Consider the following 22,524-nt stretch of genomic DNA (forward strand, 5'->3'; position numbering starts at 1 on the left):
GGAATAAATTACAAATCGTTTGGATGATCAAGCGTGCATTAAAAATCACAAGGAGCCAGTGAACAGAATTTTTCCTGCCTCAGCCAAAACATTTTTATCACACAATAATAGAAAAATAAGATTGTTTTTCAGTGGATTATTTTCTTTGAAAAAAAGATGAATGTCCCTGAAGGAGTGGGCCAGGCTTCTTTTCTTGATTTAACTTTGATTAACTATATTCTAAAGCCTTTCTTTCTTAGTATGCTCTAATTTTTTAATATAAGTGGTAGAAATATAAAAAATGCATATGTATTGGTCTATTATCGGACTGCCAGTAGCTCAGGCACAACAGGAAGCAGTAGCACAGACCTTCTTTAGTTTGCAGTGCCCTTATCAGCACCCAGACCAATATTACCACCACCGTAAATGATGGTGAGATAATACTGAACAATTGGAAACATTTAGAAATGGAAGTAAAGTGGTAATGCAGGCCGTGACCTACTTTTAAAACCAGACTACTTTTACAGCTCTCTTCACCTGTGTCACGCAAACGTCACTCCATGTGCTTAACTTCTAAAACAACTGGCTCAAAACGTATGTGGATATCACATAAATGCTAATATCTATTTCCTTAAATCTAATTTAAATATGAATATTTTAATTTATTTTTTTATTTGATTAAATAACAAATACAATATAGAAATAATTATTAATTTTAATATTAAAACTTTTTTTCTCTTTTTTATTATGGTTGGTTTTCCCTTTTGTCTGCACAAGAAGCTCATGATGTGTCTGATTTTTCTGTATTTATAAACAAATATTTATCATATTAACCTCACCACAGACACAGTGGGAGGCCGGTAGATTCCAAGACTGCAGGGCACTGGCATTCTTCCAGACTGGTTTGTATGTAATTATACCGGGATTCCTGGAGGATCTAAAGCAGAAACTTTCTCTAGTCCCCTGATAGCCATTGCATGAAACCCCACAAGCCATATCTATGCATTATATAGCAAACAGCGCAGGGAAAAAATGTGCTGACAGCTCCATGCCCTAACTGTCGGAGCTTTATTAGTGAACGTCTCTGTAATTTCCGAGTGCTCTATCGCCTCTATTGATGTTAGGCTACAAGAAATGAACTGCCTCCACAGAACGTCATTACTGGACTGCGAGGCTCGACGTGAGACCTCTGAGCACTTTTCTTCTGTCCCTGCAATGCTTTTAAAATGCCGCTGACACAGTAATTGCGCAAATGAATTCTGAGCGAGTTCGCACGGTATGGAGTTAAGATTCTCAGAAGACACAGATGTTTGACTTCTGCAACAGCTGTATGATATGATTTAGAGCGGTAAGAGTTCGATTCTGGCTGAAAACACGGTCTGAACGTTTCCTTAGGAGATGTCTTTATACGTTGCCTGTGAAGTCATTGCCTGACTGGGTAGCAATGCAGCTGCCTTTGGTTTTCATACAAAGCCACTGTTTAAAAAGGTCCAGCTGGCATGAGAATCCTATTGGACCAAAATCACAGTGGACCTTTAATTAATAGAAGGCAGGCCTCTTTTTCTGTACGTAAAGATGGATGTGTTAAAACTCCCATGCAGTCTTTGCTTATTTTAGAAATAATCATTTGAGCAGATAGGTTATCTTTGCAGTGAATCTCATAGAATCCCATTGTACAGACACGCTGAAGTTGCACAGCTGTAATCAATGTAATTAAACCCTGCGCAGTGTAGATATCAAAGCAAATGTCGTCATGCATTATTTACTTGAGTAATTACACACTATCACTTATGCCAGCTGCTCCAGCACAGAAAGAACAGTCGTTGTTCATAAAATAATAACCATAGTGAGATTTGACCCAAGAACAACACAGTGCTGTAAATAATGTAAGGGAGGCCCATTTTGCGTCTTCATTTGAACTAAATATGGTTAAATTCATATCTGAAAACCTTCAAGTGGTGTTATTTTTTATTGAACAACTGGCAACCCCAAGAGGCTCTAATTGTGTAGATAGCTTCCGTAGAATAGATTAGATTACATCAAAAGAAACATACAACCCAGGTCTTGACTTTTATAAAGGAAATCTTTTGTATTTGAGGTTGACATTCTATGCATCATGTCTCAGAGGAGCCAGTGCAGAATAGATCAACTAGAGATGAGGCATAGATACTCCCTTTGCTCAAACAGGGCTGTGAGAAAGAGAGAGCTCCTCATGGATTAAGACCACTTCCAGAAAATCATCAAGGGTACTTCCCCTAAGGATGATCCAATTACAGAATTACTGGATGGGGTTAACTAATAAGTGTCCCCTTTTGTACATTTTAGGATTTTTAAAGGAGCACAGTGACTTCTTTGTTTATTTTGGTATGATATGGCAGTCGTCCTGGGCTTATACTGACACGTAGCACTTACTAGTGACTTTGGGCTTGTGGATTTTACAGTATTTCACAATTGCTTGAAAACTGCACCCATTTCCCCACTGCATTTAACACTCCAGGCAAAGGAAAAACCCCTCTGGTGTGCCAGACCCAGCCTTGACAACACACTCCACACCTTGCTCTTTCTCATCCTCATCATCTTCCTCCTCGTCCATCACTTCTTCCTCCTCTCCCTCTTTGTTTGAGATTGTTTCCATCCATTGCTGGCATCAACATTCAGTGCGCCTCTGCCACCTGTGCGCTCTGAGCTGGCTTATATTTTGTGCATTTGGTTTGATCACATCATTAGAAGCAAGTGTGAATAATTTTGAGTTGTTGTGTGTAAACAACGTTTACCGTTTTGCAGCACAACTGACTGACTGCTAATAATAGCAACTGTTAAATCTCCATACCTGTTGTTCAAGTCGCACTTTATATAACATATGTTTCTGCATATATATATATATATATATATATATATATATATATATATATATATATATATATATATATATATATATATATATATATATATATATATATGCATTTTAAAACACATAAAAGTCTTAATGTGAGTTATAGGCTGACTTTGACTCTGAGATTTTGTCTGAGTGCCTGGAAAAAAGGCAGAAGAAGAGAGTCAGTGCCAAATCACACTCTATCTACACAATCATAATCTTAGAAATCAGGTCACTAACAATCTAATAATAAGTGAGACGCTTTATATGATCATCCTGTTTTAATTTAGCACTTGCGGGGGAAAATGTAAAACACATTGAATGGTGAAATGGCAAAACTCCACCTGTTGCATTCTGTTCATTGAGGTTTCTGGCTTCTCCATCTGAGAAGCTGTTTTATATATCCATTTCTGAGAACTGCATTTCTTTGTAACAAATTCCAGTGAGGCTGATTTCTTGGAAAACCACGGCAGTTCTTCAATGTGCTGCATGTGCTGCAAATCTTTGTTTCTCTCAAAATAAAACTGAAAGAAGTGGGGATGCCATCAGAGATGAGTCAGTGCTGTGACACTAGTAGCAGTACAAGTCTAATTATATAGAAATTGCTCAAATTACCCTTTGGCATTCGAGTAGGCCTACATCCGTTAACAGTCCACACATTGTTTCTGTCCAGCATGGAGCAGTGAGTAGTATTAGCCTAAAGACCTGAGTGGAGAACACAACTGTAACGGCCTGTTTCAAGAACAATAACTATATTAGCATCCACACCAGTGGTCAATTGTACATGTACAGTATGTGTATCGTTCTGTTTATTTTAAGCGCGCAGCCGCGTACTGCAGTTTTTATATCATTATTGTTATCATCCTTAGTGTGAAACGGCCTTAAAGGGATGGTTCACCCAATACATTTTATTCTGTCATTAATTACTCATCCTCATATCGTTTCTAAACCCGTAAGACTTTCGTTCATCTTCGGAACACAAATGAGGATCTTTTTGATGAAATCTGAGAGCTTTCTGTCCTTCCATTGACAGCTATGCAACTACCACTTTGACGCTACAAAAACTTAATAAAGTGAAAACTATTCCATTTGAATTGAACGGTTTAGTTAAAATATTCTGAAGAGACACGATCGCTTTATATGATGAACAGATTGAATTTAGGCTTTTATTTTTGGATGAACTATGCCTTTAAGAATGCTGATCTGGTATCAATTATCATGTTAATTCAGCCAGTGAGATGATTAAATATGCACCAAAATTAAGAAACAGCTTTTCATTTAAATATCATTTTACCTGACAAAGAGATGATGGCATTAGCAGGTCTTTTCGCAGCCACTTCTGTGCTGTTCTACATTTCACAGACCTCACATCTGTTATGGAAATTTCTAGGCAGGAGCGAGAGGACATAATGAATCTCAGCTAGAAATATTTGCACATCTGACTCTGTCCCTGTTAGAAGTATTTTACTTTTTAGAGACAGAGGTAATGATATTCCTGGGCCATTTCATGGTCATATTTTACATTTTATCCACATTTATCTAGTAAGGTCACCCATTTAATTGAACTAAAATGTAATGCTTTCCATCTGAGCAGTCTTGCCTGAAAAAATTAGCCTGATCATTTGTGGAAGCTCCTTTTTAAACAGTTTTAACCTTGGGCCTTGTCCACACTAATACGTTTTCTTTTGAAAACGCATCTTTTTATCTTTGTTTTGGCCTTTCGTCCACACTGAGGGCCATTTTGGGTGCCTGAAAACGCAAACTCCGTGTAAACAACAAAAACGCGAATCTGTGAAAACGATGACGTCATGTTCATGCATATTAAGTGCTCAGTCTATAGTGTTTAATCGCCATCTAATGGCCTGGCAGCAAAATACAGCGTTTTTAGTCGTTTTCACGGATCCGTGTGAATGGGGATCGTTTTGACAATGGTGTCGTCTGTACACGGAAAACTCAAAGGAAAAACCTCTCCGTTTTAAGCCTATCGTTGTCGTGTAAACGTACCCTAAGATGGCGTTTATGTCCTGCGAAAACTGAGCTTTTTGAAAACGGCATTTTCGCATTTTAGAGTGGATTGAAAATGGAGGTGTTTGAAAACGATGACGCATGTTTAGTCATGTGACTCATATTGAATCGATATATGTATGTTTATACCGCTATTGTGCCTGTTATGTGTTATTCACTTTCACACTTTTGCTAAAGATGTGTTACTTTGCACACACTTCATATCACAGTCCTGCAAAGTTGATTTAACTCGCATTTGCTGTCCTGCGTCAAAACATGAGCAGTTGCGTTATAGACCAAACATATAATGGTGAGTGAGTGGGACCTGGACGCATCAGTGAATGGAGAGATATTTTGCTATATAAAATGATCCTGCCAGAAGAATAGCATGAGAACTTTATCATGTCTGTTCCGACTGTATCATCTCGGTGAGCTTTTATGAGGGTTTACAAATGCGCAGTAAGGGGAATTTAGCGTTTTCCGACGTTTCAGTGTGGATGGGAACGTTTTGGAAAACGCTTGAAAACGCTAGTGTGGACGGAAAGCGCTTTGAGACAAAAACGTTTTTGAATGTATCTGGATTAATGTAGACGTAGCCTTGAATTGAGTTTGATTTTTTTCCATTTTGCTTTGGCTATTTAATAAGAATTTAATTAGGCTATTAAAGATCTGTGAAGGAACATATGGATGTAATTAAGGCTGGCCCGATCACCCAGGGAGGAGTGGGCCATTAATTACTCTAAGCTGGGTCTGGGGGTCAGCTCAGAGATGAGGAAAAAGGAAAACTTCACCATCTCAGTTCCAGCACTTCATGATTCACTGTTTCCATACAGCACAGGAAGTCAAATAGATGCCAATTTTGAACTTTACTCTGATGACACAGTACATGTGAACAGGTGTCAGCATTACTATCTGTACCTGTGCTGCTGAGTCACATTGGTTGTGTTCTCTGATTCATAGCTGTCCATATGTATATAATCTCAAAGTTTGCAGAACTTCTGCAATGGACTGTTTCAAAAGGCACTTTGAGAGCAATGAGTCATAGATTTGTCACACATGTGCTAGTTATTCTTTAAAGTCCCCTTGAGTCACAACACATTCCTCAACTCACACATCTGCTTCTGCACTCACACATACACAGACACACACCCACAGGAGACAAAGTCATTAGCCCCTTTCACACAGAGCGTTGATCCCAGAAAATTGCCATAGAATTGCTAGAGTGCCTTCTGTGTGAACGCGAACACGTCCCGGGATCGATCCCGGAACGCGCCCTGTGTGAACAAAAGGCAGGACCAATGCCGTAAGTCGTGTGTCGTAGTGATGACGCTGAAGCTGATATCGTTCGGCAGCTTAGTGGAACGGTACGCGATGCGCTAGTTTATGATCAAATCAGTAAAAAAATGCGTGAGCGGTTTCTCGAGAGACAAATTGCAGATCATAAGCAAACTTAAGACACTGCAGAGACATTACACGTCACATCCGATGTCACGTGTCTTTATGAGATCTTTACGGGATGTGTGTGAAGAAGTTTCCAGAAAATCACTGGCAGTGTGAATGAACCAAAATCAAACGATCCCAGGACAAATCATCAGTGTATTTTCCGGAATCTCTGCGTGAAAAGAGGCTATTGTTTTGTAAGTCACAAGTAAGTCTTGAGTCGTTGCATTCAAGTCTCAAGTCAAGACAGGCAAGTCCAAGTCAAGTTGCAAGTCCTCAACTTTAAGCTTCAAGTCTTACACAAGTCATTGGAACGTGATTTTAACGAGAACATGGTTTTATTTCAGTTTCTGAAATATAATTGCCCCTGTTTTGCGATCAACTGTGTGCGCTACCGTGCAGTCAGAGCCTGTCGGATATACACCACGTAAATTCATCTATTTCTCTGAAGAGACATGAAAGTGTGTTTGGTAAACAGGGAGAAGAATAGAGTAACTAATAGTTATCTATACATGCGTCTGATGCAAAAAAAACATAGCCTATTCATATTTTGTCCGATTATTGCCGCTTCCATAGACAACAGTGTAGGCCTTTTGGTTTTTATTATAAAAGTTTTGTTAGTTCTTATGTGTATTTAAATGTCTGAAACATAAAATAAACATTATGTGGTTGAAAACGATGAACGGTTGTGATATATGACAAGCGCTAGCTGAGCGAGTCCCTCTCTGGCTCAGTGCCAGCCAAAGCGCGAAAGCAGTGCTAATCTTTCCGGTTTGATCATATGCTCCAGGGACCAGAGAGTGATCACATCTCTGATCTTTATGGTTTTCAAGGTATAGGCCATAAAGTCAAGTTTCGAGTCATTGTTGTCAAAGTCTAAGTCGAGTCGCCTTCTTTAATTGTTGAGTCGAGTCACAAGTCATAAAATTTGGGACTAGAGTTCAAGTAAAGTCATGCGACTCGAGTCCACAACCCCGCCTCACGCACAAACGCTGCTGATTTGGTGAATTGAGGAATAAATACACTTATTTATTATATATTTTGAGTGTTATTTTTACATTTAATTTTAGTACTTATTTATTTCATAATTTTTTTTTTGTTTTATATATATCTAATATGTATATTTTATTTCAGCTTTAACATTTTTTTTAAATTGTTTTAGTTTTTAGTTTAGTTTTAATTAACAACTCTGGTGTCTAAAGGACGGTGCAGTGCTTTTTAGGGGAATTATTATTATTTTCCCAGAAGAGGAAGATACTGTTGCATACTGAACAAAAGAAAAGCATTAGTCCTCTGGCCTTGCTTCAAGATAATTTTATCCCATCTGACAAACCTGATAATCTAGACAGCTGTTTCTGTAGTAAACCATTTCTATTTTTATGACATATAGGAAGTGACATCTGATGCCATCGTCACATATGGCTCACGTATCAGGAGAACACAGAATTATTGACTGGCCGTTGGCTGAATAGAGATTATTTATATACTTGGTAACATTTGCTATCAGTTTAATTAAATTAAAGTTTCTATGATGACGCAAACCATTTGGCTTCTATTTTTATCAGGAATTTTTCTTGCGCAATTACTATTTGAATAAAAATTTAGAGGACGCTTTGTCCCCAGATCCTTCCAAGAAATACCCTACAAATGATTTATTTGTTTTTATATTGCAAATCATATAAAGACATTTAAGTTATAGGGTATCAGTCCTTTTTACTGGTTTTCCTGATTAAAAATCTTAAGAAGTATCAAACAAATATATCAATTTAGTCCAAATTAGTTGTTTTACCATTGGTTTTAATCTGAATGATTAACATTTAAACATCATGCTTCTTCGTTGAGGTTGTTAATTTTAGGATTTGTGGATTATAAATAATTTTTCACAGTTAAGGATGAGTATTGAGATGATGTATGGCTCCTGCATTAATCAAACAGTAGAAAGAATGGGGAAATATGTATTATATCTCTGTGATGACAGAGAGACCTTTAGCGTCCTACTTCAGCTCCTCACGTGCCTAGGCAGCATTTATCCTCTTCCTGTCAAAACTCGAAATTAATGAGATCACATTGCCATTGGTCAACTGGGACGTCGCTCCAGCGTTCCGAGCGCTAGGAAGGCTAATGGTGCTTGGTGAGCGACCCTCCCACACCAATATGGCTGAAGCCACGGCCTTGACCAGTGCAGGACACATTCCAACCCCAGCATATGGACAGTAGCAGGAGGAGTTTGACCTTGTAAACATATCTCTTGTCTGAGCTGAGATAGAATGCAGGGGAAGGTTGTGAAACACTGTATGCAAAATACAGCAAACACATGAAGTTTGTGAACTTTTCTAAAGGGGAATTAACTTTTTGTGGTGGTTGTTGACGTATTATCACCAGATTATACAAAGATTGTCCTTTGGAGGCTCCATATTGTCTACATGTGAATATAGGTTAAACTTGCTGAATCCTTTTTGTTACTTTGTTGACATATGTTGTTCATAGGTATAATAGATGTCATATACTGCTTATCAGACATAAACATCAAGTAGTAAAGTGTTTTGTTCCTTTAGGACTTGCCTGATGTTGATAAACCCACAATCATCAATGATTCAGCAGTTCTTTAGAAACTCACTTGTGGAAACCTAAACCACATTCAATTGTAATCAGTTTATCTCCTCGTGCTGTGCCAATATGATTTTGAGATGCTGTTTAAACAAGCAGCAGTTTTCCCGTTTGGGACGTGAATCTTTCCTGTGGGAGTCCAAGGTCTGTCGTCATGCTCCAGATGGAAAAGTAGCCTTGTTTTTGTCTTCTTTTTATTCAGGGACTGTCAGCTTGTGCTGTGCTCTCATGTTGTCTATATTAGAGCAAAGCATCCTTGCTTTTTTGGCAGTTATACAATGGTTGTAAATTGGCCTGCAGTATCACTCTTAGAGCTTGATGCCAAATTACATTAGAGTTAACGTTTAAAGTTTTGTTTTAAAGCACAAATATGGACCATCTACATATGTACTAAATTCAAAATTCTGTCATTTACTCTCCCATAAGTTGTTGTAAACCTGCATGAAGTTCTTTCTTCTGTCGAACATAAAGGATATTTTGAAGAATTTCGGTTCAACAGTTGCTGGTCCCCAATGACCTCCATACTGTAGAGAGAGAGAAAAAATGGAAGTCAATGGGGACCAGAAACTGTCTGGTTACCAACATTCTTCAAAATATCTTCTTTTGTGTTCAGCACAAGAAAGACATTAATACAGGTTTGGAACAACTGAGTAAATGATGATAGAATTTTCATTTTTGGGTCAACTATTCCTTTAAATTTATATCTTTCACAATTAAAACTTAATAATTACACCTTTTAAGATTTAACATACTTGTGACGTGTATGTTTTAGACATATTCTGTTGAAAGCCAGACTGCTTTTTCTTCTTCTTCAAATACTGATTTTATACCACACACCATTTGTTAGCTGTTAACTGTTGGCAGTTCATAACAATAAAGTATACACATTTGACATTGATATTAAATCCTAAACCTAAATGGGAATTGAAATTGGATTAGCTTTGTGGTTGTGCTTAAAAGGCTCGTCTACGTAGCTTGAGTAATGAAAACCACTTAAGTGTTCGCCCACTGACATATTGGGCTGATGACAGGGTTGGGTTCTGCGCAGTAACTATAGATCACATATCAAGTGCAAAGCTATTCAACTTATTTACAGTCCATTTCATTTGCCTGGAAGTCAAACCCCACACCTTTATGTTTCTCATCTAAATGGGAGCAAATTGAGGTCATCTTAGCAGGAGGCTGGAAATTATACATTGTATGGCATTATGTTGAAAATCCATTCTCAGAACAGTGCTTTATGAAACGGAACTGATGAATGATGATAGGTGATTATGGCAAACAACTGTTCTCCGAACTTTGCAACTTAACATGTAAACAGAAAATGAGGCATATTCCATCGTCTATTAAGCAATACCACCATTTCCAGGAAGTACTTATTTATTGCCTTATCATCCTTACACCAGAAGATCAGCTTACGTCAGAAGGATTGTCCATGTTGGTTCAGACCGGTTCTTTTTGTTCACCAGAATGATCTTTCCTGTGATTTTGGTTGACCAAGGAATGGTTGGTTGCTAACACTAAAACGCAACATATTCCAGTGACCAGCAGTGGAGGTCTTTTAAACTGGGCAGTTTTCTACAAACTTTGACCCAAACATGCTCACCTAAGCGATTAGAGCTGATTAAACAGACTGCCCTGTTGATCAGTGAGTAAATATTGTGTAAATCTGTGTCCCTTGGGGCTTCATATTCTCAGTCATGCAGCAATTCTTGGCACAATTCAAATCTTACTGATGATTTTCAGTGATATAACCCCACACGGAGAGTTTACCATACAGGTAGGAGAAGGCTGGTTTGAACTCCCACGTCTCCTGGTGCTTTCAAGCGTGACATAATGCGACTATTTCACATCGTATTGTGGGTTTAACGTAGCATGAAGAGGATGTTTGCTTCATTTAGAAATAGATAAACATGGACTCTATACACATGGTCTTAATTAAGTCAAAGATTTTTGTCAGTTTTAAAGGGGTTTGGGGCACTTTTCGCTTCTCAGCCTCTCAGCTGGGAAACCAACTTTAACAAGCTTTGGCTACCTTAAAGGTTTATGATGGTTTATGAGGTTGAAACTCTCTTCACATCCTGATAGCAATCAATAATAGAAGTGGTCTAAATATTAACAGCCTCCTTTTACAGTTCCTCCTAAACCAAAACAACAAACTTATGCTGCGTACACGCCATGTCTTAACCATAATTTAGAGACGGGAACCCGTGATGTTCTATCCGTCCTCAGACCCAGATTAATGCGTTTCTATGTCAACACTATCAACGGCGAAATTAATCTGCAGCAGTCAGGTGGTACGACTAGAGCTCTGTAAGTTGTTTACGTTCATTATTATTGTAATGTTATGTGCTTTGAGACATGAGGTAATTTAACGCCGTCTCTTGTCTCGTGATGCTTTGCAGACACTGCTGTGTGTGTTCATGTGTTTTGAAGGAGGCGTGACTTTGGAGACGCTCTGAAGGGAGGGTGGGATCTTATGCTTTCAAAGCTAGCTTGCTATTGCTAGCCTGTCCGAAATTGCCTACCCTACCTTTAAACCAGCCATGACCAGCAAACTAGCTCAGACTGGGTTAAGATCCACATATGTAGACTACCAAAACTGCATTAAACAGAATATTCTAGTTCATAATAGTACTAAGTACTGTAAAAAAAAAAATCCAAAAAAAAATCACATTGTAAATAATTGTAAATAGTATTTTATGACCAATTGATGCCGACAGATGCCGACCAATGAGTTTTGTCGGATCAGTGTGTTACCCCTGTCGTTATCTTTTGCTGTTGGTCGGCGCTTGTTTTTGCCGATTGAACGCATTGAGTCAGCGTTTGTTGGGTCGTGGAATGTCTGAGAAGTGATGTATTGTAATTGTTTGTCTGCATTGGTCTGCGTCTATCGGTGCAGTGTGAATTGGGCTTTACAAGATAATATTATTTCAGTTTGTCTAAAAATTCCAGTTTAATTCAATGTGTCACCTGCCATTCTCTGTAATTGTTCATTCAAACCTTTGAAATATATTAGCAATGTCTGAATGAAAATGGTTTCTACACCAGTTTTTTTGATGAAAAGGCTCCCACCTGTAATTCAATTTTATCTCATTTTAATGTGACTATTTTTGTGTCTTGTTTATTACAGATTGCTGAGACACCTGTGTGACAGTCTACACAAGCACATGGAGACTGAATTGGGCCGTATCGTCGTCCTTGAGGACTTGTTTCTTAGTGGAAATCCACCATTGTGAGGCCCTGTGAAGGTGACCACCGGTCATCACAGCAATACACTGTTCTTATTTCAGGAGTTTGAGGAGAAGAAGAAAACAAACAAGCAAGGGAAAAGATCTTCATGAGCGCCAGAAAATCCAGAGACAGAACACACTGAGACACAAGGAGCAAAATGTGGACCCTAAACATGACACGTGTCTCTTTCCTGTTCCTCCTCATTGTCCTCCTGGTTGGATGGGGTCAAGCAGCAGAAGACGACGTCACCCCTCGCCTGAGTTTCTCTTACAGTAAGTGCACGGACACGCACATGCACAGCTCACTCTGTCCATTTACTGAAAGTGTGTAAAAGAGCCGACTGGTACGAGACTATAAATAAAGGCTGGTGTGGAGTCGACTTAAGAGCTCTGAGGGGGCTACGGGCTGGAAACCCTGTCATCTCCCATGCACAGTAACACTTGCTGAAGTGTTGATAAACAGAAAGCAGATATCAAGAGCTGATTGGATCATGCCGGCCTCCGGCGTGTTTGTATGGAGGTGGATTACCGCGTTTACATAACCACTGTGCCACTGCTAATATAATGTGCAACATACACATGCATCTCCACGTCAGTCATTGAAGAATAACAAAGCTTCTATTTAAAATTTCTGAGCCGTCTCATAATTCTTCAAAAACATAATACATCCCCTCTCTTTCAACATCTGTCATGTTAAAGACAAACCACTTCCTCTCGCGTGAATCGCTGGCACTTTTGGGTGCGTCCATTCGTGTTTTTGCAGGCTAGAGGGAATTGTGAAGAGAAGGGGCACAATGAGTCTGTAAACACCGCACACTATGGCTTTATTAAGTTACTATGGCACTATTGATCATATTAGATGATGGCTTTCATCACTAAGGTACAAAGTCTTTTGTGATGGAGAATGTTGACGCCTTTTAAGACAAAAGTGTGGTTTCGGTAAAGCAGTGGCGTGCGGCACGTGGTTGTTTTTCATGTAATAAATACAATTGCACGCTTCATTGTCAGAAAAGTAAATGAAACTTATTGTTTTCCACAAATCCTCTTTGTGCAGAGACACAGACGTCATGGGCTTGCTGTGTTTGTTCTATGTTTCTTCACTCATTTATCTTAGTCACCTTTCCTCATTTATTTCTCACCTTCATTTAAACTGGCTCAGGTTGTGATGGGGGGTTATACTAAACCTGCCTGAACATGCCAACCAACTCTTTTGAGGGTCTACCTGCATGGAGGTCTTGTTCATTTGCCAACATATACAAAGACCATCCCGTCCTTCTCTTCTCTTCTCTTCTCTTCTCTTCTCTTCTCTTCTCTTCTCTTCTCTTCTCTTCTCTTCTCTTCTCTTCTCTTCTCTTCTCTTCTCTTCTCTTCTCTTCTCTTCTCTTCTCTTCTCTTCTCTTCTCTTCTCTTCTCTTCTCTTCTCGACTCTTCTCGACTCTTCTCGACTCTTCTCGACTCTTCTCGACTCTTCTCGACTCTTCTCGACTCTTCTCGACTCATTTCATCTTGTATTGTGTTGTCTTCTCATCTTGACTCGTCTCGTCTCCTCATTTTATCTTGACTTCTTGTTTTCTTGTCTTCTTGTTGTGTCTTCTCTTTTAGTCTTTTCTCGCTTTATCTTGACATTTCATCTCGACTCTTCTCGTCTCGTTTTCATCTCTTCTCATCTCTACTCTTCAAGTCAAGTCAACGTTTTTTATACTCTTCTTTTTTTGTTTTTTCCATGGCTTCTCTTCCTTTCTCATTTTGTCTGGTCTTCTCTTCTCATTTTGTCTCTTCTTCTCATCTAGTCTCTCTTTACTCATCATGTCCGGCCTCTTCTCTTTCTCATCTTTTTCATGTTTCTTCTTTTCCTTTTCTCTTCTTGTCTCACGCCTCAGCTCTTTCTACTGACCAGTATTTTCTTGTTGCACTTTGTTCCTTCTGTCCTTCGCCGTTTGTTCTTGTGTTGTCCTCAGGATCATGCTGTATTGTAAGAAAGAATGCAGCTGTTCTTTTTACTGGTGTTTCTCAACTGTCTGTCTGAGGAATCCTGCTCATTCTCTCCGTTTGAGTGTGTTCCGGTGTGTCTTTGTCTCTGTATACACTGTCACTCACCCTAATGGCAAATGTCATGTAGGTAAACCTGAATGAACGGAAAGTGTCCAGGGCTTCACTAAACGTTTGTGACCATTTAGCACACAAGCTTGCGTCTTATTCACTAAGTCAAGTTTAACCAGTCGTTCATTCGCACAAAAATGTAACTTGCGCTCAGCACAGATTTTCATTGGCATTACCTGATTAGCATAATTTCTCAAATAAATTGAACATATGCCAAATAAAAACTGCTATCAGAGAGTGCGGTTTATTCTTAGTGAGTCAGTATTTTGTAGTAGACTTCCATATTTGGCTCACACTTATAATAAACAAAGCTTCTGTACTGTTTAAATGGCTCAAATTACTGCCAATGAACTGTTCAGTGTGCAACACTAGTTAAGTTAAATTCAGGAAACTGCTGTGGTCACACTGACTCCAGCTCACTGTTGACAAGTCTCTGAAGTTTCAAAACCTGTACAGTGATATAAAACACACTCCGATCTGTAGAACAGCACACACTTCACCAAAGGAAAAGAGTCAGGCTGTCCCTCCATCCCAATGGCACAAACATTCTCCTCGCTTTGCTGGTTTCCACCTTCCCACTATTCTAATTAAGAAGCTAAATGGCATGAATAATGAATGTGTGTGTGTGTGTTACGGTGTGAACGCGGGTCTGCTTCTCATTATGTGCCTATCAAGAAGGATCATGGGTTGTAGGAAGAGAAACTACATCTGCTCAGCCTCTCTTCTTTTGTTCCTCTCTTTGATACACACCATGCTGCAGTGCTTAAAGCGCATTAGAAAGCTATTTAAAAAGACACCTATAAGCGGTTTACACTAGAACGCTCTGCTTATCCAGCCATTTTCTCCTGGTAAAGCTAGGAAATGCTTTTACAGACGGAATCTCTAGGATGCTAACTGGTCTGTTTAAGAGTGAAGGTTACAAACCTTTGTTTATGCACTTGTAATACTTGATTTATCACCATAGCCTAAAAATCGAAATGACTGCATAGTGCGATCCACCGTATAGCATGCACATGGTATGGGGATCAAGCTTTGTGCAGTGTTTGAGTCTTTAAAGGATTGTGGCTGGAGGTGATCAGACATGCCTGAAGCAGCAGAGACCTGCACTACGTTGTCCATGGAAGGTTTCCAAAACGTGCATCAAGTGTCCATTCATATCCAGCCACATGCATCACGCAGCTTCTCCGGTGGCACATTGTAACATGAGAGGAAGGAATGTCTCTTGTTTACCTACTTAGAGATGCTGTTTTATTAACCCTACAACCAAAGTAACAAATTAACCTATACACGCTGTGCCATGTGACATTAGCTGTGTTTACATGGACCATAATAATCCAATTGTAATGGCACTAGTAGCACAGTCGGAATAGAAAAGTCACATGTATCCATGTCACTCGTAATGATTTGTCTAAATCTGATTAAAAACTCAAAGGAAGACTGCGAGTGTTTAGGGTGCCATTTGGGACAGGGCCTATGAATGAAATTTGGATGTACCACATCACATCACTGTCACGTGACCTACCAGCATCAGTAATGACGCTTCACTTCTATTCATAAATCCCCCATCAAGTGTCCATCAAATGCGCATTTCAGAATCTCGGCGGAAGTAGTAGGTCATCCGGGGACTTTTCGCTTAATACTATGTATTCGGACATCCTACTCTTTGTTTTTTGCATACTATATAGTAGGGAAGTATTCGATTTCGTACGCTGTACGTCTAGATTGATTGACACCCCTGTTTTTTATGCTGATCAATGCCATGAAAACCAGACTTAAGCAATTTCAGTCTCAATACAACATTGAGGAATTTTACAGACTGCTGTGTGAGCTGCAAAATAGACGCCACTCATTTTCATTGCGCTTCCAGTGTGATTGGATTGATCTTGGCACGACTGGAGTATATTAGAGCCACATTGTGAAATGCTGCTAAGTTCTACTGATAAATCAAATCTTTCAGACCCGTCAGACAAAGCAACAACACAGACCCCTACACAAGCAAATATAAGTGTTTCCTTGATCATTGTAACGGCATCCTTTATTTGTTTATTGGCACCTGTTTCACATTACCATGGTGTCCCAAAAGCCATCTGAAACTGGACCATCCTGTACATTTTGATATATAATTATATCATACTGCTAGTGACTTTTGCAAACTGCAGGTTTGTGTAAATGCAAAAATTGTTTTGTTGTTTCATAGGGAAGATTAATCAGCCTCTATTTCCCAGTAAATGTTACCACACGGCTCATGAAAACCCTAATTACACCTTTCTTTGCGGCTTTCGAACCCTTTCTGCCCTGTGAATTGCAGTAAATTCATTTAACACACATTTTTTTGATCAAACCTTTAACTGCAGCACTTGGCGTCATGCACATTCTTCCTCTTTCGTTTAGTTTCAGAGGCCCCCTCTGTTTGAACCAGGGGTGTTTATATGGGTTCTACTCGCCAAACTCATGTTTGACCTACCCAGAATTCCAGCGATCACCATGGTGTCGGTGCAAGCTGCCACTTCTGTACTTCTCATGCTAACAAGAGAGACGTTGTGCCAGCTCACTAAACAAACACTAACCTCTCTCCTGAACGTCTCCACAGATTTTACTTGATGTCTTAATTTTTTCCCGTCTCTCCCCTTCTTGTCCTTCCCATGACTTCAAACTGCTCTCTTATTATATCATCTGTTTTTTTAATATTTCATGCTGGGTTTCTAACTTTGGAACAGGGAGACCCAGCCACGCAGGCAGGTGGAAGAGAACACAATGTTTCTGGAGTGTAAACCGAGAGTTGCGTCATTCCTTTCTCCTCGTCCTCTGGAGAAGCTCAACAGTCATTTCTCATCAACGCAGAGCTTTAATGAAAACAGAGCAGGGTGAGAAGGTTTTTTGGGAAAGCGGTTTGTCCTTTAAGGGGAAAGACAGTAAGAGCTCACGGTAAAAGAGCCTAGAGTTTCCCAGGAGAACTTTGTTGACCATTTCCTTTGGAAGGAAGGGAGCATTTGAGAACAACATCAAATGTAACTTTATGTACTTTAAACTGAACTATGAGTTTTTGTAAGATTACATCAAATATTATGCAATGAATTGGCCAGATTTACTAAACAGGGCAGATTAGCTTGATAGTGTAAACCCATAAAAGCACCGATGGGAGTGGAAAGTTCTGCGCGTGATCTACTGACGACACGCAAATTAAAGAACACAGACGTATCATTTCCAGAATGACCAACGCAAACGCAAATTAGCGTCTGGTTTAAGACATGTTTTTTTGCGGGCGTTAAATAATAGTGCAAATAATCAGTAAATTAACGAGAGCAAACCATAGTAAATCACCTTGCATGATTCATCCTCCTCTCATAAATTTTGCGTCTGAAAGGGAAACTTATACAAATGCATATGCAATAAGGTCAGCTGCAAAAATAACCGTCCAAAAATAACCGGTTTGTAAAGCTGTTAGTAAATCTTGCCCATAGACTGTATTCAATTTCGGTTCAGTAAGATTTTCAGATTTTTGAAAGAAAAAACATCTTCATTAAGGCTATATTTATTTGATCAAAAATACTGTAAAAACAGCAATATGTGAAATTACTGCAATTTAAAATAACTAATTATATTTTAAAATGTAATTTATTTCTGTGATGCAAAGTTGAATTTTCTTCAGTTTTCAGTCACATAATCCTTCAGAAATCATTCTAATATGCTGATTTGCTGCTAAAGTAATATTTCTAATCAATATTGAAAACAGTTGTGCTGCTTAATATTTTTGTGGAAACCATGATACATTTTTCATGATTTTCGATGAATGGAAATGTCAAAAGAACAGCATTTAGTTGAAATATAAATCTTTTGTACCATAAATATCTTTACTGTCACTTTTGATCAATTTAACGCTTTTTTGCTAAATAAAAGCATGAATTTCTTTCAAAAAAAGTCTTACTGACCCCACAGTACAAGTAAGTTTTATATAATTGAATTGTACTGTACAGTATATATTACAGTTTGCAGAACTCCACATACAGATCGACTAGTCAGTGAATCGATGTTTATTTATGTAAATGACTCCCGAGAGCCTGTGCAGCATCAGCTGTCCATCCGGCTAATCCAGCAATGCTTTAATGGAGAACGTGTGAGTGAAGAGAACGTCCACACAGCTGAGATGAGCATGCATGTTCTTGCCAGATTCATGTGGTTTGCAGTATCGTAAAAACGATGCAAAAACAGTCATATTCCACTCGCTTTTAGTTTCTGTCAACCTTCAGGCAACAATTTTCAATTCAGGGTGGTTAGCAAGAATTTTAGCTTGTACATATATGAGCATTATAAATGATCTCAGATGTCTTCAGAACCAATACAGTTTGCTTATAATGTACTTTGTGAATCCAAACCGCTCCAATTTCACTTTTGTTCAAATGTGTTTGTATGGTACAGCTAGTCGAAAGTTGACCAGCCCCTGCGTTCAAGGCTTTTATTGGATACAGGCGCTATTAAACATTTACAGGCTCTACTTAAACAATGCAAATGTTAGTTTCAAACAAGGTTAAGATCCTTCTCTGGTCTAAATCCATTCTGTTTGGGGTCTGACAAAGCCAAATAAAAAGATTTTGAAAGTGTTGTAGAAAGATCTATTGGCTGTTAGATGAAATTGAGATGTTTCTGTTTCAGATACACTTAGCAAACCTCAGTGGTTCAACACAACTCTTTATTTGTATTTTTTTTTTTACTTAATATGAGGGCTGAAGCCTTATATTAAAGACGAGCGTGTAAAAATGTAGTTTAAGTGTCCTAGAACTAAATTTACAAAGCTAAGATCTGAGAAAAGTGGATTACGTCCCTTCGTTTCAGATTTGCATCGTGCCGCACCGCAACAACTTGATGCTGTCTACACTTGACGCGATAAAACAGATGTTGCAAATCCATTTGTTCTTTGTGTCAGAAGTAGCGTGAGTGCTTTAAGTACGTCATAACAGGGCATCAGTTTACTGTTGGGGATTTGCTGTGTTGCGTCATGCAATGCTGCATCCAGTGTAGACAGCATCACTGATTATAGTGGGTTCTATCTCGTGTCTGGTGTAGATGTGGTGTAAGTTTATGATTATGGTTGTGAAGCTTCAGCTTGCATAGCTCATCTGTTCATGACCCATGAATAACCGTCTTTTTTGCACAGGATTTAAAATTTATAGTGTGCTCTTAAGCTTCTTAGAAAGAATGGATCTTGATGTTCCTGTAAAATAATAATAAAAATTGCCGTCATAATTCTTATGCAACAAAATAACCATTTACAACAAAATAATTGAAGAGAGCATTTTTCCAGATTGTTTTTCCCAACATCAAAAGCAGCATCAACAGTCCTCACTTTGTCATTAAGGCAACAGGGGGCTTGTCATTCTCCTGACACCTGGAGATGACATCATCTCTCCTTCACCTCATACATTGTTTACTTGGTGCTCGAGAAGGTGAGAAATACACAACTTACACTTACAGATTTGTCTGCTTCGCTGTTTAAAGTCATGAAACGGAAGTTGCTATAGTTTTCTTCCCTATTGTGATGTATATCTTTTCGCTATCCTTTCGGATACCGTTTCACTCGGCTTCTTGAACAATTTTTTTTTTTTTTTTTTCATAAATTTATGATTGGATCGTTGTGGTTTGCTATTGCTATAATCTCATGTGAGTGACAGGTTGAGTAGAGTAGAGTGGGGAAGTTATTTTGATTAAGGATTATGAGGGCATATGATTTAAAAAATAATAATGTGCACGGATAAATCATATATCGTCGCTGTCTGTTGGGCGAAAACCTACCTAACGGTCCAAAACCGCTACTTAAAAATAAAATAAAAAATAAAATAAAATATTATTTTATTAATTTAACACCGCATTGTCAGAGTTGATATTGTGGCTTTATACATGGTCAGACACTTGCATGTGTCAATATATTATTAACTTTTTATGAAAATCAAGCTGAAAGGGAGTTACAAGGTTTTTGACCAGTGAATTTCGAAGAATTTCGGACATGTTTCATTAGAACAGGCACATCTGGGGCAGCAAGTGCATCGCTTTACTTTTTCATCAACTTACAGGTTATAAAGTTTATTGCAGCTATGTGGGTGCTCATTTGGACACAATCTCATGATATAAAAGATGAAGTGCTTCACACAGGCTATTTAAGACTACTATGAATCAGCATCAAATGCTAGTCTAAGACACTCTTCTGTGCTCCTCAAAGCTCAAACACATTTAGCATTAAGTAAAGAAATCGCTGTGCTTATTCAAAGAACTAGTTCTTTATTTACCCTTGCATTGCAAACAAGCATAGACGGTCCAAAATACGTGCGGCACTTCATTCTCGATAGAGGCGGGCTGGAGTTAAGAGGGTTTACCGACAGCTTGAGGATCCAATGGAATTACGAGATTTAGTCACAAGCTATTTCATTGGTTAAATATTTACAAAACCCACAGACAGACGTAAAAAGGTGTCCAATAGTAATGATTTATGAAAAAAAAAGAAGAAATATGAACATATTAGGTTTCTGTTCGACAGAGATGTCATAATAAGTTCTGAAATTTCCATTTTGATTTCATGGTGACTTTAATAGTTCAGCATTACCAGCTATTCAGTGTGACTAAAAAAAGGTTTGTGTAGGATTCTAATAGGCATTTAACTTCAGAGTATTTTCCTCTGAAAGCTCAACTCATCAGATACACTATTTACTTAAATGAGCCGTCTACTGAGGCCTAAACAAAACCGAGCTTTGATCTTTCACACTGACGGCCAGTCGCTCTTTTCCACGGGATGCTTCGGTCTCTAATTAACTTCGGGCATGTGCTGTTAGAGCAGCCGTTGGGAATTCCGCTCTGAAAACCGAACATGGAAGGGTTCCCTAAAAGCCTGCATAATTAATTTCTCTCTAAATGGATTAGAAAGCAAATCGCTGCGGATATGGCAATCCATTTAGTAGTGGCTTTCTCCAAAAAAAATGACATGTAATTGCAAATGGCAGTAATGATCTCATTGCTCACAGCAACACAAAGAATCTAACATGGCTATAGAATACAGTAGAGTAGATGGAGGAAAATAGACTTTGAAGATAGATGAGGGTCAACAAGACAAGGACGTACAAGTTATGATATCAGCACAAGAGACAATAACTACTTGCTTCGTAAGTACCTCTCTCTCTTGTTGACACTCTCAGCCCTCTTTCCTCATGAGTGGGAACAGGATAAGCCTTTTCCCAGCATGCAACAGTGCAGTTTTGAGGAAGCAAATCTCAGCTGTCGTCATGGAACTGCCCTATGGGAACTGACCTCAGTCAACTCAAACAATAATACAACAGACTCATTGAGAGAGAGACCGTATTGTCTGTGTGGGGATTGGTAATGTTGCAAGACATGGAAATCGATGAACAGGGCATTAGAAATGTTGGGGTTAGCCTGGGTCATTCCGCCTGGGTCATTCGCTGGAACTGCATTCCATGTAATTCTTAATTAGTTTTGTTTGTTGTAGTTCATTTTCAATGGCGCAGTTCTTTCCTTGCGTTTCGCAATTGCACCTTTTTAAAACCACATAAGTGGTTACAGGCAGACATCTTGAACTTAACGTGCAAGCACTCAACAAAAAAACAAAAACAGCCCAATATTGCCAAAGATTTGTCTTATTTGAAGTGGTCTGCGTTTGATTAGTGCTGGAAGTTGGCAGGTGTTCATACAGCTCTGTATATGTTTTAGAGCTTGTGTTGCACCATGTAATTCCTTTAACACAACATACAATGACCAAGACAATACTAATAATAAATAACTAGTGGTGCTTGCATTACTCTTACACTTGATCATATTTAAGCCGTCTTTTTCACTATCTCAGATAAACCACTAACGGGAAGTCGTTCATTTATTTATGTAGTAGTACAGGAGCTGTGTGGAGTTCAGATCATATAAATGATTGAATGCGAATGCTGGATATAATAAAAAAAATATATATTAAATAAATACTTTAAGATAAAAGCTTTTATTTTATATTTACATTTGAATATAAATACATTAATACTTTAATGTTAACATTAATATTGAAGTATTAATATTTAGTAGTGCTGTCAAACTGGTTAATCGCATAATAATCACATCGAACACAAAAGTTTGTAAATATATATGTATGTATGTATGTATGTATATATATATATACACACAAATTGTGATTAATCAATCTGACAGCACTAATATTTAGATATCAATTTGTGATTTCCTATAAATGTGTGTATTGTGGAAGCTTGTTTCCGCCTCCTAGTCTTTAACTCGCAATTCTGACTT

General features: G+C 38.5%; 1 protein-coding gene across 1 annotated transcript in view; it reads left to right on the forward strand.

Annotated features, from left to right (window-relative positions):
- sema4ba (sema domain, immunoglobulin domain (Ig), transmembrane domain (TM) and short cytoplasmic domain, (semaphorin) 4Ba) overlaps nt 1–22,524 on the forward strand; it is a 63,704-nt gene that overhangs the window by 12,289 nt on the left and 28,891 nt on the right. The window contains exon 2 of the mRNA XM_081373167.1: nt 12,039–12,411. Within this exon, the coding sequence (XP_081229293.1) occupies nt 12,297–12,411 (115 nt within the window). The 5' untranslated portion in view covers nt 12,039–12,296. The remainder of the gene's footprint in view (nt 1–12,038; nt 12,412–22,524) is intronic.

Source organism: Scardinius erythrophthalmus, assembly GCF_964197995.2.
Source record: "Scardinius erythrophthalmus genome assembly, chromosome: 8".
NCBI lineage: Eukaryota > Metazoa > Chordata > Actinopteri > Cypriniformes > Leuciscidae > Scardinius > Scardinius erythrophthalmus.